General features: G+C 38.0%; 1 protein-coding gene across 4 annotated transcripts in view; it reads left to right on the top strand.

Annotated features, from left to right (window-relative positions):
- The window catches only part of diaph3 (diaphanous-related formin 3), a 137,528-nt gene that overhangs the window by 18,172 nt on the left and 92,712 nt on the right, over positions 1-26,644 (top strand). For 2 of the 4 annotated variants that reach the window (XM_088333762.1, XM_088333760.1), the window contains 9 exons: positions 866-984; positions 1,539-1,603; positions 2,518-2,622; positions 3,972-4,259; positions 7,374-7,488; positions 21,194-21,226; positions 22,736-22,831; positions 23,074-23,168; positions 24,432-24,533. In XM_088333762.1, the coding sequence (XP_088189888.1) occupies positions 866-984; positions 1,539-1,603; positions 2,518-2,622; positions 3,972-4,259; positions 7,374-7,488; positions 21,194-21,226; positions 22,736-22,831; positions 23,074-23,168; positions 24,432-24,533 (1,018 nt within the window). The remainder of the gene's footprint in view (positions 1-865; positions 985-1,538; positions 1,604-2,517; positions 2,623-3,971; positions 4,260-7,373; positions 7,489-21,193; positions 21,227-22,735; positions 22,832-23,073; positions 23,169-24,431; positions 24,534-26,644) is intronic. The other 2 variants (XM_088333763.1, XM_088333761.1) reach the window with 1 other exon arrangement.

The raw sequence follows: 26,644 nt of genomic DNA, 5'->3' as shown, positions 1-26,644 counted from the left end.
ACAAACAAATAGCAGACCAGCATCTTATATGATGTCGACCAATAGCAGACAGGCATCATACAGACGTAACTCAAATTTTTTATGAACAACTATAAAGTTAGAAGTATTCAAGTTTGGGAAAGAGTGTATTGCTGATGTTGTATTGTTTAACAAAATATTGTTTAGGACATCATATTCGACATTATAACGTTAAAACTTCAGAAGGTAAATACCCTGTAACCCGAATGTCTATTGTAAAGTGAAAGCGTTAGAACCTCTATTGCTGCATCATGACCTGTAAACCTTTCGTGGTCCGGGCAAATATTCTTCGGACAAGTCCATTTTGGGCTTATAACACCCACAACTGCTGTAAAGGCTGCACATAGTCTGAACCGGCTGAGAGAATGTTGTCTCTTTGATCTGATAGCAGTCTATCTTCCATGGCTCAAGAGTATTTCCTCTCTTCTTTTATGGTACTTTTCAAAGTCTTTGGTCTGCTCCGAGCAGCCACAGGCTGTGTGAGTGTTGATAAAAGTTCTCTTGATCAAAAGTTGGAGCCGTAATAAACAACAATATGTCTTATTTATTAGCTGCGGCATTTTTTACAAGCTTGAAAATTTTATTTTTCTCAAGTGTCAGATGCTATGACGTTGTTGTCTAAGGTTTTGAGAAACGCTGCAGTGTCATTGTTGTACTCTTCTTTTGAAAATTATTTTTTTCTCATTCAAATATTGTTAAATGGAAATTCATGTTTATAAATCTTTTGGGAAAATAGCATCATTATTCACTGAATTTCCCCACTTCCCTAGGATTGGAAAGTTCAATTTCATTTTCAATTGAAATGGGAAAAATCTTGTGTCATTTTCTTCCAATTTGTCTCCACCAGGACGCAGTACTTTAAGATAATTGAGGAGTGCGTGTCTCAAATTGTCCTACATCGTAGCGGGACAGATCCGGACTTCAGTTATCGCAAACGTCTCGACGTGGATTTTAGCCATCTCGTTGGCGAGTCTATTTCTTATATTAAAATGTTTGTCTTATGTTTTGGCAACTTTTAAAGATCATGTGATTTTTTTTAACTGCCTATCTCTCTGGTCTTTGTTTCTTTCAGTCTTCCTTTCTCTCTGGATATTTTTCTGATTCTTGCCATCCTCTTCCTATCTTGCTTTTGGTCATAATTTCACTGTCTTGCCTTCTTTTGTCCCACTGTATCTCTTTTTCTCATTCTGTCTTTCTCTTTTCTGTTTTTTTTTTGTGTTCTGTATATCTGTCTTTTTCTGTCCTTTTTTCTTTTTTTTCCCCTCTGGTTTTTCTGCATGTTTTTCTCTACCTGTCGTATTGTCCCACTGTCTATCTTTGTTTCTTTCTATCATCTTTTTTGTCTTTCTTACTTTCTATTTTCTCATTTTGAATTGTAGTCTTCATACATTTTTGTCTCACTTTTTCTATCTTTTTCATTTTTTTCTGACTGCCTCTGTCTTTTTGTCGACTGGTCTTTGTGTGCCACTGTCTTTCTTTGTGTCTCATATTTCTTTTCTCTTTCTCGTCTAATTTTTCAGAAGTTTGTGTAGAAAAGGCTAAATATGAGGATTTTGAACAAAGAGCTTCTGAGCTGGGAGAAAAGGCAAGTGTTGACCTTCAACTCACTGTTTTGTTTGTCATTATATATTACTTTGTTCATTTATTATAACACCATTCTGTTAAAGGCAGCTAAATTTACGTATTATAATTTGAAATAATTCTAAGGCAGCGCATCGGAATAAATGCATCCTGCAATACATATATAGGGTGTTCAGTGCTTATTTAACTATTGTTTATTTTCATATTATTTTTAGAATAGAGAATAGAATAGAATATACCTTTATTGTCATTGTTACAAATGGGCTAACATATTGTGACAACGAAATTGGGCATGACACTCCAGTTTTACACATAGTGAGGGTATGAGCAAGAAGATAAAGGAACAGAGAAGATAATGTTATAAAACAAGGGGAATAAGGCTATAGTTATAATTTACATGGTATTTACACAACAATGTCAGCATGTGGGATGTTACATACAGGGTTGTCGTGATAACGTTGTATCGTAACGGTTGTGCAATATTGCATTTGGTGCAAAGTCATCATGGTGCAAAAATAGTCCGCATATACATTGGTGCAAGCATAGACATCATAGTGCAAAAAAAGGAATGGTCAGACATTGTGCAATTTGAGCATTAAACGTAGTGCAGTCGACATGTGCAAGAACAAGACTTGAGTAACATTATTTTCGTATGAGGTAGTGTTGGCACGAGTTTTCAGTTTTTGTGCGGTGTCTGTTGAGCAGTGAACAAACATAGTGCAGACAGCATGTACGTGAGTACCATTTTACATACGTGTGAGGTATTTTTTTTTTTTTTTTTTTTTTTTGCAACAGTTTTCAGTTGTTTTCTATACTTTGCTGCATTTCTAAGATGAATGATGAAGCTCACTAACTTGAATGTCCATCAAGCTAAAAAGATGCAAAGAAAAAAAAATTGTTTGGTATTTCTGTTTTTAGCTTGATGAAGAGTTCTTGAAACGACAGGAGGCTCAAGCTCAACTGGTTAAGTCTGAAGAAAAAATACTTGAACTTCAAGCAGAGTTGCAGGCTTACAAGTCCCAGGTATTGTATTTGTCTAATTATTTATTTTAGGAATTTACGTATGCGTTCATCAATATTTCCATTTATTTACTCCAAGCCGTACCTGTAATCCTAATGACATTTAAGTTTGTCTATAAGCACAAATTGTAATGACAACATTAGCTGAGCATGTCAGCCATTTCGACCTCTCATTGCTATTCCATAAAAGCTAATCCCTTTATAAACTTTGTTTGACAAGCCTCCTCGACTTCTACTCACATTCTATCCCCGATCTGCTGCTGGAGAAGAGGGTTTTCATTTGCTTTGCTGGATAAATTTTCAATTTCAGAGCAAGGAACCCAGGAAGAATACTAAAATAGCTCTGTTTTTAAAATTGCTTCGGCAGGTTTTAAGAATAGTTATTACTTACCATCAGTCTTGGCATGATTCTTAATCATTTTACTCCACAGCTAGCGGGAATTAAATGACAAAAACCATCTGATAACCAAATACAAGATTAAAGCTGAACCTCAGGGATATCCTTAACCCCAAATGGTTTTAAGATTAAAAAAAAAAGAAATCAAATCAAAATATTCATATTTTGAAAATGCCTCCCCTTTCTTTTTTTCCACAACCAAAATGCTAAGCACACACACACACACACACACGCAAAACATTCAATGTAATGTTTTTGGTAATAATATAATTAATTATAACCCCGTCCTTTAGAGTCTCACGAGAAAGGATGCTTCTTGCACTGCACCGGATTTTTTGTTTTTTTATGTTATATATATATATATAATGATTATATATTTATTGATTGATTTTACGTTTATCGGCAAATCATATGCGTGAAATAAATATGGATGGGAAATTTAGTATTTTTTTAAAATTCCTTAATGGAACTTTGAATCCTTGTTATAATTCATTGGTATTGAAATTTATGTCAGATTTATTATAGGCTTAGTTACTACTTTTCCCATTACACTTAAGACCGTTTAGTGGTCAAATGATGCTGCCACAAAATACGAGCTGAAGTTAAACAAAGCCAAAAAGGTATACATCTGTTAAAATAGTTTGCAAAAAACTCCACAAAACTATAATTAAAACAAAATTTAATCAATATGTAACTTAGTACTTATCCAAACCCCAAAATTGTTTGTAATTTAAAAAAACAAACAAAATAATTATTTTCCCAGGCCCAGCACAAACCCCACCAAAACCTTTATTTATTTTTTTTAGCATTCATACACTTTGCATGCTATAAAACATATCTTTTTAAAAATGCAATACTTCCCAGTCCAAAGGCAGATCCAACATAAAAACCAATCAATAGGGTGTTTTTAATTTTATTTTATATAATTGTGTATGCATCGATTTCATTCTTCCAGATTGGAGTTACACCCGTCTACAATGCACAGGAATTGTTGGCATCTTCTTTGGTACCCTGTGAGTCATCACCCTGTAACCCAGCATCAGGTCTTCCAGTTCCTCCTCCACCTCCTCCACCACCTCCCCCTGCATTGCCTGGTTGTCCCGTGCCCCCTCCTCCACCAGGAGTGCCTCCTCTCTTCGGTGCCCCACCTCTGCCACCCGCTTGCCTTGCCCTGCCTTATGGCCTCAAGCCCAAGAAGGAATTCAAGCCTGAGAACTCCACCAAGCGCCTCAATTGGTCTAAGGTGAGTACAACGCTTTATAGTATAAAGTTAGTTCCCAAACAAGTTATACTTTTTTCCTTCAGAATAACAGAGTTAAATAAATTGTGGGTATTCTGTAAATGTTTTGTCATTTACTCTAATGGTGCCTTTAAAATTAGAGATGCATAATAACCTTTTTTATACCGAAAATTGATAAAATCCTGCTTCTGTTGACAGATACTAATACTTTTGTTTTCCGCTGCATGTTACATTCAGAAAAATATAATAACACACAGAATGCAATTAGTTTTATGTATGCAGTTGGTGATGCCCTGAATGCTTTTTCACATATCCCTGGTGTTGGTGGTGTTGGTGGAAAATGTCCTGGATTTTAGACTGCTATCAGACTAGCAAAGCGATCTCACACAGTACAGGTTGGCCCCCGCTGATCTCAGTGCCTCTTTGTCCCCAGATTTAAAGGCAAGGGTCCGTGCCTTTAACGAGTTGCGTCTCCCAGCAGTCTTCTAGGGCTTCTGACTGGCGCGAGTGTAGTTGGTTTGGTGTTGCTGACATACTGATGTAGGCTGACAAAGAAATGGCATACTCTTTCATTTTTATTTTGTTGTATGTGTTAGCTGATTTTAAATGTCCCAATCTGTTCATTCAAAGCAGTCCTGTTGTGCCACCAATGCCCCCTCAGGCCACACCCTAATTTGCTTCACTGTAGGTTTTCTCCTCGTCACCAGGGGCTTGTAAGCAGCAATTAGCATGCCACAAAGGTGGTTTGATGAGCCAAGATAAGGGCAGGGGGCTGCTCTGTATGCTCCTTGGACATTTGTATAGGCCAAGTCCAATGTGTTCCTGCCACTTGTAGCATATCAATATGCTGGTGGAAATGCGGGTGAACTATTTTCATGTTGGCCTGGTTAAAGTCCCCAGCATCAGTAAAAATGCCTCTGGTGGAAGCGTGCTGCAATTCACTCACCCTTTGGTAGAGAACGTCCATTGCCTCCTTTGTATCGGCGCTGGGGGGCACGTACATGGCTGTAACGATACTAGCAGTAAACTCCCTGGGGACGTTAAAGGGTCTGCAAAACACTGTCAAATGCTCAATGTCCCGTGAGCAGTGATTGTTAATTATCCTAGCTTTTTTCACCAGTTGTCATAATTGCATAATCCGCCACTCCTCTTCTTACCGGTGAGTTTGCCGCTCCTATTGGTAAGTAATGCAGTTAGCCCCTAAATACTAACAGCGTCAGCCGGGATAAATGAGTTTAGCCATGTTTCTGTCAGTATCATTGCGCAACAGTTTTTCGTCTCACGTTTCGATGATGGTTCCTTTTGATTGTCCAGATAACAAGCGTTGAAGAGTAAAAATAGATGGGAGAAGCGTTTTGAAACGTTTGGCCTTACGCCTTGGTGTTAGGCCATCCGGACGAGCCCCCCGCGTCCTCCTCCAGTCACACTGCCTTCGCATGCCTCTGGGTCTTGTTGGCGTAGCACCCTGAGGCTTTGTAAACACTCCAGAGTGGTCGTAGCAACGGGCACTTTAATCCTGGATGATCGCATATCCAGCAAAAATCTGCGATCATATACTAATCTGCGGTTTGAGTTTTCTTTGTCCGCCATCAAAAAACGAGTCGAATACTGACCATTTTGACCATAATGTCCAAAACTGTAGCAAACGGATGTAGCCGCAGCCGAACGAGGCGCTACCATAATATATAAAATTAAAAATGTCACTTACAAACATTATAAAAGTGGTCTAATACTGAATGTCTCACATGCTTTGGCCAGGAAAATATATCACTCATTCTCATCAAGTGGAATTATTTTAGCTGTGCATACAGAACAAATGTAACGTTTTGGCCCTTTACAGCTGTTAAGGTCTCCACCAGCGGTGTGCGAGAATCAAATTTATGGCAGTGCTGATTTGCCGAAGGACTACCAAATATTAAAATATGTACACTACATTTTTGTGTATGTCTAGTACATAAAAGTAGTGGATTGTGTCTTGATTTAGACACTTATTTGCAGTTGGTAGTCTTAATCAACGGCCTGTCAATCATAAAAAAATGGCTTTGACGCTCACACACATGCAGGAATGAACGTGAATGTACTCGCTAAAGAAAAAGCCTGTACAACCTTAACAGCCTGTACACATCTCGAGTCATGCGACTGATAGTGGACAAGTTTTCTAATGCCGCGCGCACATTATAAATAGGTAAAGAGGAGATACAACCAAGTTGTGCTACTACTTCTAATGAAAATCTAGATATATTCTAATGAGGATCATAAATGCTTATAATCTTTTAAACAAGTAATGTTGGCTAATTGAATATTATAGAATGGTGTCAGGTGATTAAAAATAAGACATGATAAGGTCTTATTTTTTAATTAGGACTGTAACTGACATCATATTTGGCTGTTATCAATCAGTTAACTAACTGCCCGATAATAATCGTGCTATTCAAAGTATTGTTCATTTAGTCTTCCAACTTACAAAAGTTGATCAAACTTAACTTCTCAACCTTCACTTTCAACTCGTCCCTGATACTCATCGGCAGCAGTTTAGCAGCACACTTGTTTTTCTGAACAACAAGCGACTTGGAGAAGATGGCAATTCTGGAAAATAACAGATGATCATAGACTTCTGTTGGATCTGGCTGAGTGGCACCTCTACAGATGTTGTTTCCCCGGAGAGCAATATTAGTTCATGCCGCAAATAGTGTTAGTTTGAGCCGTGATTAATTATTTATTGGCAACTGTGGCTTTTGACAGATGTTTAACAAACTCGAACATATGCTTGTGGTTTAGAAAAGACCCAACTGTTGTTTTGAAAGGTTTAAAACGGTACAATGTTTTTGCTGTATTGTAAAAAATTAACAGAAAATAATGTGATATAATGAAGATTTCAGGAAAATATTTGCTTCTTTACTCTTGACATGAAGTTTCAAGTGGGGAAAAAAACTTAAAAAAAAAAAAATTACTGATAAGAATGCAGAAAATTACATTCCTTTACTTTACACAACATTAGTGACATTGTGATATATATATATATATATATATATATATATATATATATATATATATATATATATATATACATAGGGTCATAGTTATATATTACATTATAATTTTCTGTTTTGTGTCCAGATCAATCCACAAGAAATGTCGGAATTCTGTTTCTGGGTGCATGCTGATGATCACCGATACGCAAAGCCAGATTTGCTTAGCAGAGTTGCTCTCACCTTTGGTACACAAAGATCAGGTAAGGCTTTTGTTAGTTACTTCTCTCTTGAGTCCAACCTTCCAGCTTTGTGACGCTTCTCTTTAAATTGTTTGGATCTTTGTGACATAATAATTAGGAATTCAAAAGCCTAACTCATTCAAGGCCATTGATATGAAACGAAGTTTGTATGTAATCCAGCCTCTGTGCCATGGACAGGAAAATACGTTGGTTTTTTTAAACCCCCCACTAAAAATGTAATCGAGCCCTTTTCTCAGGTTCTCACAGTGTTTCATGGCTTATTCTTCTGGAGTCTCACGGGGAAGGACCCTGCTCACACTTGCTCTGGAATTTTTTTCTTATTCACTCCTTTTATCGCTTTCTGAATTTTTTTCCCCTCCTGCTGCTGTCTTTTTTTCTTCTTTCTTACAAACTTAAATTTTAACTTAAACAAAAAATGTCCAAAGCAAGGAAATTAGACGACATGGACTCGATAAAATCAACTATAAAAGAAGCATTTAAAAAGGATGGACTACAAAACCTAAAAAAATGCTGACAACATGGAAAAAATGCTCAGCGAACTGATGGAAACAAAAAAGCAGCTTAACGATTTGCGGAAAGAAATGAGACTTAATACAACACTAACAACGCTATGAAAATGGAGAAAGAACCTGAGAAAATCAAAGAGGAAATCAAACCATATTCACACATTATCAAAGAAAATCAACAACTACACAAATAAATAGAAGAGACGAGTAAAATTCTACAACATAAAGCAGATGATATTGCATAATGTGCTTGTCTCAATGTTTTAATCTTTAAAATATTTCAAGTTCAGCTGATCTGCATTTATATAGCGCTTTTCAAGTCAATGACTTCCCATAGCGCTTTACATTGTGCTTCACATTTCCCAATAGCTGTGATCTGTGCAGCCATGTAAGGCGCTAACCTGCTTATTGGGAGTATTGGGGTTTCAGTGTCTTACCCAAGGACACTTCGGCATGTAACACGGACAAGCCGGGATTCGAACTGGGATCCCTTAATCCTAAAACGATCGCTCTACCTCCTGTGCTGCTGCCGCCCCAATTTCTCAGAAACTGTAAGAATGTGATCTTTTCAAATTGTTATAATGATGTCAGATCTATTTTATTGGTTCATACAATTGAAGTAGCTCCCAAAATTATTTTCGGGATTGGTATCTTATATGGCTCTGGCTACAATTTGTCATACCTTTTTTTTTTTTTTTTTTTTTTTTTTTTTTTTTTTTTTTTTTTCAGGTGATTTGTTCATTTTGTAATGTTATGTTTGTTGCAACATGACTGAAAAGAAAAAAAAAACATAAACAAAGAATATAAAAAAAAATGCAAGTAAGGATTTTTCATTGGTTTTCTTAAAAAATGTATTTTGATATTGAATATCTGTGCTAAGCTGTGTGAGTGTGTTTTATTCCTGATATCCCAGCTGACAAACGTGTATCACGACATGAATATGCTTTGTGGACAGGGCCTTTCATTTTCAACTCTTCTGGTAGCATTTATTCTGTCAATAGCGCTAAACGTTTAATGACAGCAGTGAGCAAGTTGCCTCTTATGAATTGCAGTATGCCTCTTATTCGTGTCAAAGAATTGTCCCTGGTGCAACTCTCTTTCCATTGCAAACCAAAATAATCATTAAGATAGATGTTTACAATAACATCTTATAAATGCTTGTCATAGCTGTCCCCTTGGATAGACTTTTAGTTTTGCATTGTCTTGTAAATGAAGGGAAGCTGAATTGCCCTTTTATATCTTTGTTTAAATTTCTGCAGTTGGTTTGCATCACATTTAATGAAAAATAATTTATTGTTGTATCTCCCAAATATCTATAGCATCTCATTTAATGATTGTTTTTTAAGTTGCATTTTAGGCTCTCTGGTAAATTATTAGTTTTCTGTGTGTTTACACCCACAAACACTACCGCTTTTCTCCCCTTTCAAACGCCTACTGATTTTTCAAATTCAAACATCAACATTTTTTTTGGGACTCGTGACTAGTACAGTGGTACCTTGTTTTACGATCAACCCATCTCAGTATCCGAAGTTTGTGTCCGACTAAAATCTTCTTCGTTATGTTATCAGTTTTCCAACATAGGAAGTCAGTGACTCTACCATTAAAGATTCGCTCTCTTGTGCCGAATAACACACCCCAGCCTCCTGATTGGAGAAGCGACTGGGGGCTTGGCCACTGAAGCAGAATAAATAACACGCTGCAGACCGTAATCAAGCTGCTGATAATATTGAGATTTTAAACATCCGTGCCTTGGTCGAAAAGTGTGTGTGTGACTAAGAGATAGCGTTAAATGTGTAGATTAATTGTTTTAGGGGAGCAACTTCAGGTCGAGACTAATTATATTTGCTCTTATCGTAGCGTTGGTTCGTCAATCAAGCGTGTGTGTTCGTAATCCAAGTGAGCATACAAAGCGTGATAAAGTGGAAGGGTGAGTGCCTAGCTGTTACCCTTTAATTTTTGGTTTAAATGAAATATTTGGCATGCTATTTCTGTTGAAATTATAATTTCTCTATTGTAAAATGGTTCAGAGAGTCAATTCAAGTCAATTTTATTTATATAGCCCTTACTCACCTGAAGTCTTAAATGGCTGTACAGACAATAGAATATTATTACACTATTCCCTGTTCTAAAACCTACATGAGGGCAAGAAAACTAAAAACCTTAGCATTAGGTGAATGAAGAAACCTTGAGGAAAGGGACTGCACAAGAAGTAATCCCCTTCTCGGGATGACGAGGCTGCAAGGGATGTTGCAAAGGTATCAACAGACAATACACAAATGTTGTCAACATGTAACAAAAGTCCTTGAAAAGCTATAGAATAGAAGTGTGTTTTAAGCCTAGATTCATTCATAATTTATAGAATATACGTGTGTGTTTAAGCCTGGATTTAAACAGTTCCACTGAGGTGTCAGGTTGAATCTCAGAGGGCAGAGCATTCCACAGAACCGGAGCCCGGATGGAGAATGCTTTCTTCTTGGCTCTTGGGATCACTAGTAGAACAGCATTTTCTGAGAAAACGCTCTGAGCAGGAAGATAGGGTAAAATTAAATCTGAAGTTTTATTTAACTTCCTAACAAATGTTTTTTTCTTTCTTTTTGTGTTATTAAAAATCTCTTGCGCCATTTTTTTAAGCTTTTACAGCAAATTAATATCTGTTTATCGGCCTCCTTTTGATGCTAATGATTGGTAACTATCAGCCCTGAAAAATCCACATCGGTCAATCCTTAAAGCTAAATCACGATTCGTCATCAGCTGAAGCTGAGCTCTTAACACGAATAATCGGTCGCGGCCCTAAAAAAACTCTCTTCGGTTGATTGCTCGTACAGGCACTACTGTATTTTAGTCTACAGATGCTTTATTTAGAAGAGAAACTTATGTTTTGTCCGTGAATCAACTGCTCCAACGATCACATTTAATTTCAGTTTGGTTAAAGTTTGTCACCTCGGTTTTAAACAAGCACATTTAGTTTTTGTTTATTTATTTAATATTATTGATTTGGATTGTTACATGTGTAAACAGAGAGTGCTCGTTAACGTCCACTGCTTTTTAATATCAAAAGGTTGGCATGTATGTTTGTTATGGATGATTCTAGTAACGAAACTTCAAACAGGTTTTGGTGTAGAAGGCCTGTTCAACGTCTATTTACGAAACCATTCAAGGAGAAAAATATTTTACTTCTTTGTTTGGATGACAGGGCCATAACACTGTTACTTATTACAAACATTACACCATCATAAATACATTTTACCTTGAGCATTCCTCCTTTAACACTGTGTGAAGAAAGTCATGCTAAAAGCGCTTCATCAATTGCTGCTGCTATACAATTACTTTTACTGAGGAATGCATCAAATATTTTAGGACATCCAGATGGTTTGTTGCTTTGCTGTTGTTTTGCGGCCATCCCAGCGGTGGTTGTAAGCGCAGCGTGGCTGATTCGTTCAGCTGTTGGAGAATCACTGTTCGCCGACTTGCCCAACGTGTTTGTTGTCTTATTGTGGCAGTGGAGCCTCTCATTTAAGGACAACATCTGGATAATCATTAAACATTTAGAAGGACACCATACGAAACAGTTTTTTCTCATCAAAATTTCATTTATATCTCTCGTCCCTTTACGACATTAGGGTGCGCCCCGTGATTGGCTGGCAAGTGGTTCAGGGTTTTCCCCGCCCCCAGCCTCAAGGCAGCTGGAATAGTCTCCAACATGCTTGATAAACTTTGTGTTCACTGTTGCAGAATTAGACAATGAGTTTTGAAACACCTACAAGTACTGATAACGTTCTGTTTTTTTGAGGCCACAAACATATGCCCCTCCACATCATTTCATGTGCCCCCCAAGACTGAGGGAAGCGCGAGAGAAAGCGAGCCCAGCAATGACTTAGTTATACTAATGACCACTGGATGTTGCCAATGCCAGGCGCCATTCGCCAAGCACCGGCGTAGCTGTATTTGCTTACTACCATTAATCAACCAGAGAAAATCAAAGAAAGCCATCCCAATGTTATTTTAGATGGATAGATAGATACTTTATTCATCCCCTAAGGGAAATTCACATTTCACATTTTACTTAAACTAAAAGTTATGAATGCACTGTATAGGGCGACACAAACCCACAGAATCAAACTAAAAAAAAGAGCAGCTGGGTGTCTTTGCATAGGTTTAAATAAGCTTTTGATCCTTTCTATTATAGATAGAAAATCTAAATCGATGTTCCCAAATTCAGGTAAACATTTTCAACAAAAAAGCTAAATGGATAGGTTTAAATAATCAAATCATTTGCACTTAAATGACCTTCTGCTATTTTGCATGTAATAGCAGTTCAGAGTAACCACCCTTCTTGGGGTCCTTGGAAAGTGTGCTTGAGAGCGCGCCCCCGGGGAAACCCTTGTACTGCTGGGAGACTTCAACGCTTATCTGGGCAATGGCAGCGAGACCTGAAGGTGTGTGATTGGGAAGAATTACCTACCTGACCTAAACTTGAATGGTGTATCGTTATTGTGCCCGTCATGATTTGTACATAATGAAACTATGTTCAAACAAGGTTGTCCATATGTGCACTTGGCACCAGGACGCCCTTGGACGCCATTTGATGATCGACTTTGCAGTCATTTAATCGGACTTACGGACGCAATATTTTGGACACTTGGGTGAAGAGCGGGGCGGAGCTTTCAACAATTCACCCCCTGGTAGTGAGTTTTCTCAGAGGTTGGGGGAAGATGCCGGTCTGACCCGGCAGACCCAAGCGTATTATGAGGGTCTGTTAGCAGAATCTCCTGTCCGAAAGAGTTTCAATTCAACCCTCTGGCAGAATGTTGCCCATGTCTCAAGGGAGGCCTGGGCCATTAGGTCAAAGAAGACCTTGTTTGGTGCCTCCGTGAGTCAAGGCGGCTGATCGAAGCTGTGGCCGTTCGGTAGTCGGTGCCTGCTATGCCGGCAACCCTCAGATATGTTGGTGGTCACTTGTGGTAAGGGATGCTGTCGAGCTGAAAGAGTCTTATGGGGCTCTCCTGTCCTGTGGGACTCTGGAGGTAGCTGGAAGGTGTCAGCAGGCCAAGCGGAATGCAGCTTCAGTAGTGTTCAAGGCAAAAGTTAAGGCACGGGACGAGTTAGTTGAGGCCTTGGAAGGCAACAGTTTTGAATAAATTCTGGTCAACCATCCGGTGTCTTAGGTGGGAAAAGCAGTGTGTCATCAACACTGTGTATAGTGGAGATGGGGTACTGCTGACTTTGAGCCGAGACGTTGTGAATAGGTAGGCAGAATACTTCGACGACCACCTCAGTCCCACAAACGCGTCTTTCTCTGAGGAAGCTGAGCCAGAGGTCGTCTCTCTCATATTTTTGTGGTTGAAGTTACTGAGGTGGTCAAAAAGCTCCTTAGTGGCATGGCCCCAGGGTTAATGAGATCTGCCCGGTCTCCATTAAGGCTCTAGATGTTGTGGCCATGTCATGGTTGACACACCTCTGCAACATCTCCTGTGCATAGGGGACAGTACCTCTAGACTGGCAGACTAGGGGTGGTGGTTCCCCTTTTCAAGAAGGGGGACCGTCTTTCTTCCAATTACAGAGGAATCCCACCTGGTAAAGTGTATTTGGGGTTACTGGAGAGGAGGGTCCAACAGGAAGTCGAATCTCAGATTCAAGAGGAGTAGTGTGGTTTTCGTCCGGGCCATTGAACAGCGCACCAGCTTGCACACTCTGAAGGGTCCTCGGGGGTGCATAAGAGTTTGCCCAACTGGTGTAATGTGTTTTGTGGACTTGGAGAAGGCATTCGACCATGTTCCTCGGGAAGGCCTGTGAGGGGGTGATTCGGGAGTATGGGGTACCACACAGTCTTATCAGGGCTGTGTGGTCACTGTATGCCCAATGGCATAGTTTGGTCCGCATTGAAATGCCTAAAACGGCTTGAATTTTAGTTTTATGTTTTCAATGATTGAAAAGTGCTTGAATTTTGTGAGATGTGCTTGTGAATGCTTGGAATTGTTGCCATGTTTCTCAACAATTCAGTTTACTAATGACGCAGACACTGCGCTCTGGTGGCCTCGCTTTGACGTTGCATTTTTTGCCTCATGTTTAGCGGAAGCCGGCATGTACGGCATTCTCCTATGAAGCGTCATCACCGCCTACAAGTTGCAAGACGAAAGGTTCATGCTACACTAAACAGGGCACTATGAAATGTGTTTTAGTGCAAGGATTATGTAACAATTATGCACATTTGTTAAAAGCCATACAAAAAATAAGGTAGCCTTTCCCATTGGTAAATTGTAATGTGAGCTATATATTACTGTATTTTTTTACCTAACACCCATACGGGGAGATATTTGTCTGAAAAACATAAATCACAGGTATACTGTATTTGAGGCTCTGCAAAATTTTTGCTTCACAGCATATTTGTTCTTTTATTGTCTGGATAAATTTAAAAATTGCTTTGAAAGTCCTCAAAAAGTGCTTGATTTGACCATGAAAAAAGGTGCACCAACTCTGATATACGTACCGGTGTGTGTTTATAATTATCTCATCTCATCTCATTAGCTACACCGCTTATCCTTAGTAGGGTCGCGGGGGTGCTGAAGCCCATCCCAGCAATCATCGGGCAGTGGGCAGGGGACACCCTGAACTGGTTGCCAGCCAATCGCAGGACACACAGGGACAGACAACTCACTCGCTCATTCACACCTAGGGACAATTTGGACCGGCCAATTTACCTCGCATGCATGTTTTTGCAATGTGGGAGGAAACCGGAGTGCCCGGAGGAAACACAACAAGCACGGGGAGAGCATACAAACTCCACACTGAAAGTCTGGAGCTGGACTTGAACCTACGCGGGAGGTTCCCAAGACATGATCTGTGCCGCACATGCGCTAACCACTGCGCTGCCGTATATAATTATATCCTACATAAATCAAGGATGTACTATATTTATATTTCAAATGTTTAAAAAAAAATAACTAATCCGGCTTCTTCACTGACTAACTATTTGGAGGTAATGACATGATTCATTCTATTCCGTGCATGACTAATGTTCCTTTTTTGTGGTGCACCATTCACCAAGATTACACAAAGAGGTTGGCTGGCACCGTCAGCGAGAAAGTTGAAGAGAATTAGAACAAGAGGCGTGAGGATAAAAGGATTTGGCAAAATGGAGTAGTGGTCTTTTGTCAAAAGTAATGTCTGAAATGAAGTTCCGTCCATCTGTCCGTCCATTTCCAACGCAATCTCCAATACGTACAAAGTCTCATCCCTGTCTCTTTTTCTTGTGACATTTTTAAAGAACTCCATTAGGTCTAATATGACTTTGTGTAGCTGCAGACATTTTCTGTCATTATCAGAGTGGTCATCAGATGTGAAATCATTAAAGCTTTTTGTAGTTTGAAAGGAAATGTGTTGAGTGCATAGCTGATGGGTAGCTTATTTCCTAGCTGTCTGTTTTATGCAATTCACAACCTTTTTACTTATGAAATACAGACACCGGGCCAACATTGGCAGAAAAAAATAAGAGCAAATAACTCAAAATCGAAAAGAGCTGTAATGGTTAAATACAATCATAGACATATTTTAGTTTAAGTGCAGAATAATTTTGTGTGTGTTTGTGTATATAAATTAATCATAAATATGCTTTTGTATAACGTAGCTTTTTTTGGGTGTAATACTGTATCTGATAAATGTAATCATTTGTACACAGAATGGTTGGGTAAAATTTACAGTATGAAAAATAAAATCATAAAGTGGTGTGATTCTGCTAAAATGGCGTGTGTGTGTGTGTGTGTGTGTGTGTGTGTGTGTGTGTGTGTGTGTGTGTGTGTGTGTGTGTGTGTGTGTGTGTGTGTTATATATATATATGCGTGTGTGTGTGTGTGTGTGTGTTATATATATATGTATGTGTGTGTGTGTGTATATATATTGTGTATCTTGTGGAAATCACGAGGCTGGCCCATTGTGTATACTTTTTTTTTTTTGCATTATTACAGTAAAAAAGACTGATAATCTTCCCCATATAATTTTTAATAGTATATACTAATGTTTGGTACATTTTACAAGGAAGTTTTTTTTTTTTTTTTTTTTTTAAATCATTATTGGTATGCCTCAATTTTAACTCGTCCCAATCTTGGCAAATTGTGGCGTTGTGAATTTTTATTATCATTAAAAAAACACAAAAAAACCTGCATATAAAGCAGGGGTGTCAAACTCATTTTAACGCGGGGGCCAAACGATAGAACAAACATTCTGTCGGGGGCCAAACTAGTAGATTAAAGAGAAAGAAAAAGAGAGATAAAGAAATAAGAGAAAGAGGGAGGGAAAAAGATAGAGAGGGAGAGAGCGTGAGAAACGAGATAAAAAGATAAGTCGTGAGAGAGAGGGGGAAAGAAAGGGAGCAGAAGAAAGAAATCCAAAGAGAAATAGAAAGACAGATGGAGAGAAAAGAGAAAAAGCGTGAATGGGAGCAAGAGAGAAAGAGAAAAGAGAGAAAAGGAAAAAAGGAAGTGAGAGCAAAAGAGGTTAAAAGACACAGAGAGAGAAAAAGACAAAGAGCAACAAAGGAAGACAAAAAGAGACACAGAGAGTGAAAGAGACAGAGACCGAGTGGGAGAAAAGGGATGGAAAAGAAAGAGAGAGAGAGAGAGAGAGAGAGAGAGAAATACAAGTACAGTGTCTTTGTTCGAGGCACCTTTCTTTGGCAACATCAAGTTGACATATTTCAACTTGCAGCTTGTTTTTCTCTTGTGCTTCTCTGAGTGTTGTCTCGCGGGCCGGATTCAATCCCTTAGCGGGCCTGATCTGGCCCGCGGGCCGCCTGTTTGACACCTGTGATATAAAGTGTTTAATGGCTAGAAAATAAACATATTCATTGCCTTGACTGAACATTTTTTTCACCCGAAATTGGCAAAAAAAAAGAAGAGGAAATGATACCTGAAGTCGCCGGTTCACTTTGATTATTCAGCCTCTTAAATATTAAATTTATTTGGGTTGAAAGATTACACCGTAAGAATAGGCACAGTTGCCAAACTACCGGGATTTATTAAGTACTATATTGGCGCTGTCATGGGAAAAAAAACTTAACTGTAAAAGTGTATTTTTCAGGAGGAAAAGGCAAATTTTTTTTGATTTTTGGAGATTCTTACCTTTTATTCAATGTATTTTTATACATAAAAGCACCAACACATTTATATTGACAGATTTAGAAAACAATAGTATTTAAATTAATTATGATTAATTTAACTTTTTGCAAATTAAAAAAAAAAAGATTTTAGTGATAAGTTTAGAGATATGAGAGTCAACCCATGGTATTTAAAAAAAAAAATGTTGAATCTTATTTTTCCTCCCAATGTCATGGATGTCCATTCATCGGCATTCCTCTGTCATCTGCTTCCCCTTTTTATTCTACCCAGCAAAGGTTCTCTGGGCCTCAGCATTTCAATTTCTCTGCAGTTTCTGCTTTTATTTCCTCACATCAACTTGTAAATGGGTTGGCTCGTTAAAATGAAATTTGCCTTGGCATCATTTTCCTGTTGTGATTTTTCATATAGATTTGTTTGTAATTGGTGGTTAAGTATATACTGATAGAAGCAGACATCATTTGCGTGCAGGCTTGCGAGATGGGGAGGGGATTTTTAAACTTTCGATCCGCAGAGAAAATTGGAAAATGTTGGTGGTGCTGACTAAGATGGCCATTTATTTTTGATATATGATCTTTACGTATACAGTAGTATATTTCCAATCTTCTATTGCATTCAAAGTCTTGTTTTTCAACATCAAATTAACCTTTATTTTCCAATGGGGATCATTGTCATGTGTACTACACAAAAGATAAATAAAAATAAAATTACATATTTTATAAAACCCGTTTTTTACTCTTATAATAAGGAAAACGAATTAAAATGGGTAAACTTGTTTGGTACGATGAGTTGGTCTTGCATGGTTATTATTGTTGTCCTTCTCCTTTTTTCTTTTTATCCTTTTCTTTATTCCTAAACACTCGTTCTTCTTCTTGTTTTCTCCTTTTTTCATTTCCTCCTCTTTTCAGTCTCCTTGTCTCTTCATGTTTCCTCCATCTGCTCCTTTATTTTGTCATTTTCCCATTTTCTTTTCATAACTTTCTCGTGTCTCCTTCTCCATCTCCTTCTGTCTTTTCCTAATTGTTATCATTCTTTTCATGCTCCTTCTCGTCCTCCCGCTCCTTTTTTTCCTTTCGACTCTCCTCCATCTACTTCACCTCTTCCTCCCTCTTCTTCTCTTTCTCCTCACCATTCTCTCTCCACCTTCTTCTCCTCTTGATTTTTACTCTACTGCTCTTTCTTAGTCCTAACCATATTCTCTGCCTATCCTTTTCTTCTTTTTACCCTTTTACATTCTTCTTCTTTCTTGTGCACCTCCCTTTCCTCTGTTTCTGTCTCCACCCTCTTTCAGCTCTCCTTGTCCTTTTTCTCCTACTCTTTCACATTCTCAGACTTCTCCTTTTCCTCCCTCACATTTGTTTTCCTGTCATGCTTTTGTTTTAATTTTCTTCTCATCCTTCTTCTTTTTCCTATTATCCTTATTTAAAACCCCCTTTTTAATCCACATTATTTTTTTCTTTATCAGCATCTACCTTTAACACTCATATTTTTCAGTGTTTTAAAATTTAATTTACCACCTGGGCCACTACATGAATGTTTTTTTCGGATGAAAGTCAATACGACAAATAGTTTGTCTATGCTGCTAAGAAAATATTTGCTATAATGTTCATTGGAATATACTTTTGTTCATTTACTGGAAACATGTTGAAATGATTCTTGAAACGAGTGAAAATGATCCGCCATTTTTTTTTATTGCCGCATTTATTTATTGTTTAGGTAATCGTGAAGCAAGTGTTTACTTTGATTCTATTCTTTAATGTTAAAAAATCTTGAATACTCTGTAGAGCTCCATTTGAGAATCTGCTGTCAAACTGCAAATTATGACTCTCCCTCATATTGGCATCCACCAAAGTGACCTTTAGAGGGCACTACTCCACTGAATATAGAGGTAATGATAGAATGACCAAGCCGTGCCAGCAAAAGGCCCAAATTGTTGCAATTTGTGTGCTGCCAGTAGGACTTAAAAGAGTTGTGCTTAGGCAGAGGTGATTCTACTGGTTTAAAATGTATTGCAATCAGTGTAGTAAGAGCAGAAAAGAAGCAGAGGAGCAAATGAAGTCTGTTAATTTGCTGCTATCAGAGTAAAAGTTGCGCTCTCTAATTATGGCCCTTGGTCATCTAGTGTGAGATGTAGTCTGGCATTGTTCACTTTGATTATCTGGAGGAGGGGTGTCAAACTTAATTGACTTGGTGGCTGCAGGACCTTGGGTCCAGGTGAGGTGGGGCCAGCCTCGTGATTTCCACAAGATAAAAACAACGTTTTACTCAAATATATTTTTTCCACTCAAATACGTAAAAAAAAAAATCTAAAATAAAAGTTATTAAGTATGCATGAGAAAATAAATAAATAACACCCAAATAAAACAATAATAAAGAATACAAAAAATACTTAAGAAACCAAATACAATATGTGAGTAGAAAAAAAAACCTAATCAAAAGTCCATATGCAATGTCTTTTTCTCTGCCTCTTTTTCCCTGTTTTTCGCTCTCTCTGTCCATTTTTTTCCGCTTATTTGCCTGTCTGTCGGTCTCTATATTCCTGTTGGTCTGTCTCTGTCTCTCTGTCTCTCTCTGTCCCTTCTCTATATCTTTTATTTGTCTCTCTCTCTCTGTCTCTCTCTGTATCTCTGTATCTTTCTCTCTATATATCTTTTTTTTCTGTGTGTCTGTCTCATTCACTGTCTTTCTCGCTTATTTTTCTCTCTCTCTTTCTCTGTGTCTAATTTGCTCTCTGTGTCTACTTTGCTCTGTGTCTCTCTCTCTCTCTTTTTCTCTGTCCACTTTGCTCTCTATCTTGCTTTCAAAAGGAGCGGATATCCAGAAATACAGACTTTCAAATACCGCATTTAAAACACAATTCAGACAGAACCTAAGCTTTGCAAGCTAATGTCTTATTTTTAAATTCTAAGGTTATGGGAATTGCGCCTGCAATATCCCAAATTTAGAGCCGCAAGTTCAAAAACTCAGATCTGTAGTCTGGCCAAACAGACCCTCCTTCATTCAGTCACCGTCTTTCGCCTTCCTCTCACTCATCGTTACCTGCCCTGTCCTGCTAGTATTAGTCAAGGTGACCGAATGTGCGCTGACACCATCGCAGATGCTTGATTTGTCGTCAGGGTGACTGAACTCTTGGGTGCATCCGATTGAAAACAAAACGGAGTCAAACTGAACAGCTGTCACCACTATCTGACCGCTGTGTGGGAATGGAGGGTTTTTCTACTTGTTGCAGGCGAGCCTCCTACTGTGCATCAGATGTCCTGTGGATTGTGCTTGGACACATCTTCTCGCTTTCTGAAGAGCATACAGGATCTATCCTAGATACTCTTGATCCCTGTGTTGCAGAGTGAATAATGGTTCCTGCTTTAACTTGAATTCAATGATTTATTTGAATGCATTAAGTTACAGAAATTAAACAGTGCATGTCAGTCATCAGGATGTGGAGTGGATTGTGGTTGTTATGTGACAAAATCATTGCATTTTTGTCATTGTTTTGTTTCCATTTTTTGAATATTTATAGTGTATACAATCATTGGGGGGCAAAAGAGTTATGATTTAAGAGAGACAAACTGACTCCTCTTGTCTCCTTTACCATGCTTCGTGGCTGTATCGTCGCATTTACTAGCGTATTTATGATTCAATAGTTAACAAGGGAACACTTTCATCATCGATCTAACTTATCAATTTTGCTCAAAAAATGCACCAGATTGATGAGTTTGAATTAAAAATGTACAAAATTGTCTTTTTTGGGGTGGATGTGGGGGTTTGACACCCGCAGACCTTCTAGACTGTCCACCCATTGGGATTTCACATAAGTAGCTCTAATTATTGTTCGAATGAACCAGGCAATTTTGTTTATTGAAATACATACATCACCTGCATGCTGTTGAAACGGCTGTGTTTTAAATTACATATCGTTGTTTACCTCTCTGTTTTTGCTTACTGAGAACTCATCCTTTTTGATTAAAAAGACACAGTAAAATCTACTTTTTATCCGGCCTCCTTGTCACCCTCAATCAAATAGAGCGTTCGACCTAACAATGTTTATTGATGTCCTCTCCTGTGTGTACTTTACCGCCCTCCCAATTTCCAAAGAGTGCGAAGAGAGTACATCCACTGAAGAGCCACGTAAGTTAGTTCTTGTGTGACTGTCAGCGTTTCCCTTGTGTGTTTGTGCCGTGCTCTTGTAGTGTTGCACGCCTGTGAACATGCAAACCATTTTTCAATCCGAGCTCAGGTCACATCTTCACTTGGTTGTAACATGCGGAAGCTTTGTCAGGGTGCATAGTTCAGCATTAGACCATCACACCGATTACCCCCACCCACCTTTCTTGCTTCTAGATCAGTGGTTCTCGACCAATCTGACTTAAGGACTCACCATGCCACCCTAATTACAATCTGTGATCCGAATCGTGTAAAAATGTCCGCTTCTTAAATTCATTGAACGAAAGAATTGTGCAGTTCAACCCATATGTAGTAGAATACATTCACATTTTTCTTAAACAAAGTGATCGGGAAATCCAAAACAACTTCATGAAAAAATATTCTCTTAATCCTCAATAAGATACATTTTAAAGGAAATACTAAATGAATCACTTCAGCTGCTTATGCTAGTTTTAACTTGACATACACTGAAAGAAAATGTAAATAGTGCGAATACTGCAATATATATGTGTAAAAACAACTCAAACAAATACTTATAGCAGAGAAACCTCACCAACTGAACCCAAACAATCAACACTGCACTATGGAAGGAAAAATCAATTTATTTTTAGCAGTCATTATCCACAAACCTTATTTATCGCCATCTATTGTTAAGGAGTTAAAATGACCATCAGATATTTTTTCTTTTCTCAGTATTTTTAGGCAAGGCAAAGACCGACTTTTGGGTGCTGACCAACCAGTTGGCGCCGGGGACCCACTAGGGAGTGCCAAAGAGCCGCTTGTACTCGAAAGCAGATGTTCATCGATTTTTTTTGGGTGCATTTATTGGGGTTGCCTTGACACGAAACCTAGCTAAAGACACTCCAAGAGGCCTAAAGTACCAATTTGTAAATTTTCATGAAAATCGGTTTAGACGTTTCAAAGCCTTTAAGCCACACACGCAAATCAGATTTATATAAAAGTCTTGATGTATAATTTATATATCTTTAAAACCGTAGCATCATTTCATAAACTATTTGTTTCAAATAATCACATATCCTTTAAAAATCACCCCCAAAAAGTTAAGATTTCTCAAGTATTAAAAATGGATGTAACTATAACAGTTTTGCCACATTAAATCTACTGCAATAATGTCATTTAAAGCAACACATTTGGTAAAAAGGTCTAAATCAATTTGTGTAGTTCCAACATCCGTTAGTGCTAATAGATTAATTTTAGTTTGATTTTGAGTGTTTTGGATACCTTTGTTCAAAGCCACTCTAATCCCCCAAATAGTTTTTAAAACATGATACATTTGTAAATGTGATCTAGCGTTTATAGTTGCTTCTTTTTTTCATATACAGCGTAGGTAGCTTTAAGGAAAAATAATATATAATGATTTGCATACAGAAAAGTTAGGAAAAAAGGCATCCAGGTGTGCAATCATACAACGCCTTCTGAGATAACAATTTCCTGTTGGTGTGTTCCCATCAGCCAAGAGAGAAGAGGAGGATCTGGATGATAAAAAATCCATTAAGAAGCGAATTAAACAGCTGAAGGTGTTGGATCCCAAGATCGCACAGAATCTCTGTAAGTGTTTGGTTTCTAACCACTTCTAACCTTTGCTTCTTACATTTGTTACTGCTTATTTTCACATACAGTGACAGTCGTCTCTCCGGTAATGGCTCTCTTATGGAATTATGTATATTGGTTGCTGTGGCAACAGAATGTCAAGATTCCTTTTTTCCTTTACCTTATTGAGGTGGTTCTTTATAATCATTGACCATTTAAAATGTGACGTTCTTTTTTTTCCCCCCTCTCTCTCTCTGCAGCCATTTTCTTAGGTTCTTTCCGCATACCGTATGAAGAGATTCGTCGGATGATATTGGAGGTGGATGAAAAACAGCTGACTGAACCCATGATTCAGGTTTGGTTACCTTTTTTTTTTCATGTTTTTTTTTGTACTAGACTGTATATGTACTGTAGAGAACTGCATTGGCTTGGAAGAAAAAAACAATTATTTTTCTTTATTCTGTTTGTTGAGATTTCCTTTTTTCTGTTTTTTGAAAAAGTTAACCCTATTTTTTGCACTACAAGGCCCGCCCACAAAACAGTATTTTATTATAAATGTTGCATATGTTAGGCACACTTGACTATAAGGCGCACGGAATTAAAACTACAATAAGAACTAGGTTTGCTTTGAAACAAATAATTAAAATAATATATTTCATAAAACATAAAGATTATGACATCTGGTTTTACCACTACAATTAATTGAGTCATCAATGTTTTCTGTTAACCACAAGATGGGCACTCAACTACCACTTTATGTTTCACATCGGTTAAACAGTTACCATAGGTAATTTTGTGTCGGGTTCAAAAAGATGTCAGGATGAAATAAGAGCCTTTTTTTTTTTTTTTTTTTTTTTTTTTTTAATTTTTTGAGTTACAAACAAACAAACGAGTAAGCACGACAGACAATTTAAAATCTAAAATAAATATTTTGAAAAAAAAAGTCTCTGAAATAAAACAGGAGAGTTTCACATAAAAAAGTCAGATTTATTTTTCCTCCAGGAAACAGTTAAAAAAAATGGATATCTTCAAAAAAAAAAACATCTATACAACAGACCATTCAAAAGATACTCCAAAAAATAAAAACCCCTAAAAAAAGGGTCAGAAAGACGGACGTGACATCTAATTTTCAATTGAATGCAAACTGTGTCCCTACATAAGCACCTGAAAAAGAGACTTTAAGTACCTCTTAATCAATTTAGATGCATGTTGTCTAACACCGTTTTCACAATGGGCAGTTCTCTTTGTGCGTGTGTTTTGGCCGGCAGTCGCGGTGCTTGAACGCAGAGCCAACAGCGAAGGCCAAGAAAAAAAAATAATCTGTCCGACGAAATTGCACGACAACCCATTTTGTGCAAGATGCAATTTTTGCTTTTTGGTAGAAGGCTGCTCTTGTTTTCTGGCAGGAATATAAGACACGTAATTTTGAGTCGGAGAGACAAAAAATCAGGAGTATTTTCCTGAAGACAAAGCACTTTTTTATTTATAAACATATTGCTAGAAACTAGAGTGAGTCAAGAACGCCGAACACATTTTATGTGGCTGCTTTTTTTCCTTTTCCCCTTTGCATCTCTGCCCGACAGCCGCAATTAATTCGATTTCCCTTTTGTTCCCTTAGAACCTTGTCAAGCACTTGCCTGATCAGGAGCAACTCAACACCTTGGTCAAGTACAAAAATGATTATCCCAATTTATCAGAGCCGGAGCAGTTTGGGGTTGTTGTGAGTATCTTTATCAGGATTCCGGAACCTTTTTGACCCAAACAGCCCTAAAATGAAAAATATTTACTGACAATTTTTGGAGCGATCAAAACCATATATTTTAAGACAAGGTTCAACAAAACCTCCAAACCGTTCTGCAGACAAAAGCCAATTCTCAAATCTACGAAATTATATTGATACCAGATACTGTGTCCCGTATTCATAAAATTATACCACTAAAAATTGGTCTCCGTCCTCCAATTATTTAAGAGTTTTGTGGCTTATTTTGACCGTCATATTTGTCCTAAATTATGGTTTCAAAACAAGGTGCAAGCCAAGTTATTTTGTAATCATGTCACAAAATACTGCAAACGATAAGAAAACTGTCGCTTTTACCTTCCGCGCAGACTGCACTGAGCAATAGGAGAGATTGCCTAGCGTTTTGTACAGAGATGTGCCCATCTCTATTGCTTACCCAATCAAATTGTTCTAAATGGTTTTCTGGCGTATTCGCATACTTGCAGTTTGTTTTTTGGGTCTTCCACATAAAGTATCTAATTAGTGAACATACATAGTTTAATGAGCTTTCATTTAAACGTTTTTTGGCGACCTACTACAAAAACAGGGTACCCTGACTGTAAACTAGATGAGAATGTGCCCTGTATATGTATGCTGGACTGAAGAGAGAGTCAAATGTGTGTTGCTTCGGCTTGCAAATACCCGTATCGAATTCTATCTATTTGACTTCGGAAAGCCACAGAGAAAGGTGTTAATGTCATATTTTACCTCCGATCCATATGTACTTGTGAAAATTGCCATTTATGTATAGGCGATTGAACCCTGCTCTATTCATGCACACAAAACACACTCCCAAATACAACTTTCTTGTTTGACTTTTGAGTGGAAGATGTTGAGAGCAAGAGAGTGGGAGAAAAATAGGGTAACAAATAAAAGGAAGCCAGTGAGAGGGGAAGATGGTGAGCAAGAGAGAGGAATATAGTGAGAGATAAAGGAGATAATGGTGAGAGTAAAAGAAATATGATGATGGTGTGAGAGAAATATGGTGAGAGAAAGAAGAAAAGTGAAAGAGAGCAAAAGAAAGGAATATAGTGAAAGAGAGTGCAAGAGAGAAGGATGGTGGAAGAGAGATAGATGTTGAGAGAGAGGAAAACGGAGGAGGAAAACGGGAGTGAGAGAGCAAAAGAGGAAGATAATGAGAGTAAAGGTTGTATTAGACACAGCAAAATGGTGAAAGAGAAGAATGGTGAGAATAAGGTTAGGTAAGAGAAGAAGATGGTGGGAATTAAAGAGAAAGTAGTGATAGAGAGGAATATTGTGAGAGAGAGGAAGATGGTAAGTGATGGAGAAAGAGTGAACAAGATCGTGAGAAAGAGCTCAAGGGATGAGGTTATGAGAGACCTAGATGGTGAGAAAAGGAACGAGGGAGCTTGTGAGAGAGAAATACAGTGAGATAAAGAGAGGAAGATAGTGAGAGATAATCAGAGAGGTGCAAAAAAGAGAGGTAGATGGTGAAAGAGCAGTCCTTTGAGGAAAATAAATAGAAAGATGGTGAGAAAGAGAGGAACATAAGGAGAAAGAAGGATAGCTAGAGACTGAGAGAGAGGAAAATAACAAGAGAGGAAGACTGTAAAAGAGAGAAGAAGATGGCAAGAGAGAGACAGCGGGAGGAAGATGGTGACAGTTAGGGAGAGAGGAAGATAATGTATGAGAGTTAGGGAAATAGTGAGCGAGGGAGAGAGGAGGATAGCGAGAGAGAGAGGGAGGGAGATAGCGAAAGGAAGCTGGTGAGAGAAAGGGGGAGAGGAAGATGGTGAGAGAGAAAGAGGACAATAATGAGCAAGGGAGAAAGGAAGACAGTGAAAAAGAGAGGAAAATGGGGAGACAGAAAGAAATATAGTGAGAGAGAAATATAATGTGAGAGTCTATAGAGAGGAAGATACTGTGAGAAAAAGAGCTAGATAGTAAGAGGGAAAGAGGAATAAGGTAAGAGAGAGGAGGGAGAATTGCGCAAAATTCCTTATACGTGTATATATACAGTAGTCTGCATGTACACAAAATAATTACACACAATTGTACATAGAAAATACAGTCAAGATCTTTGTCCGAATTTC

Source organism: Urocampus carinirostris, chromosome 4, assembly GCF_059441175.1.
Source record: "Urocampus carinirostris isolate Australia breed hairy pipefish chromosome 4, RoL_Ucar_1.0, whole genome shotgun sequence".
Classification (NCBI taxonomy): Eukaryota; Metazoa; Chordata; class Actinopteri; order Syngnathiformes; family Syngnathidae; genus Urocampus; species Urocampus carinirostris.
This window is presented reverse-complemented; position numbering and strand designations above follow the sequence as displayed.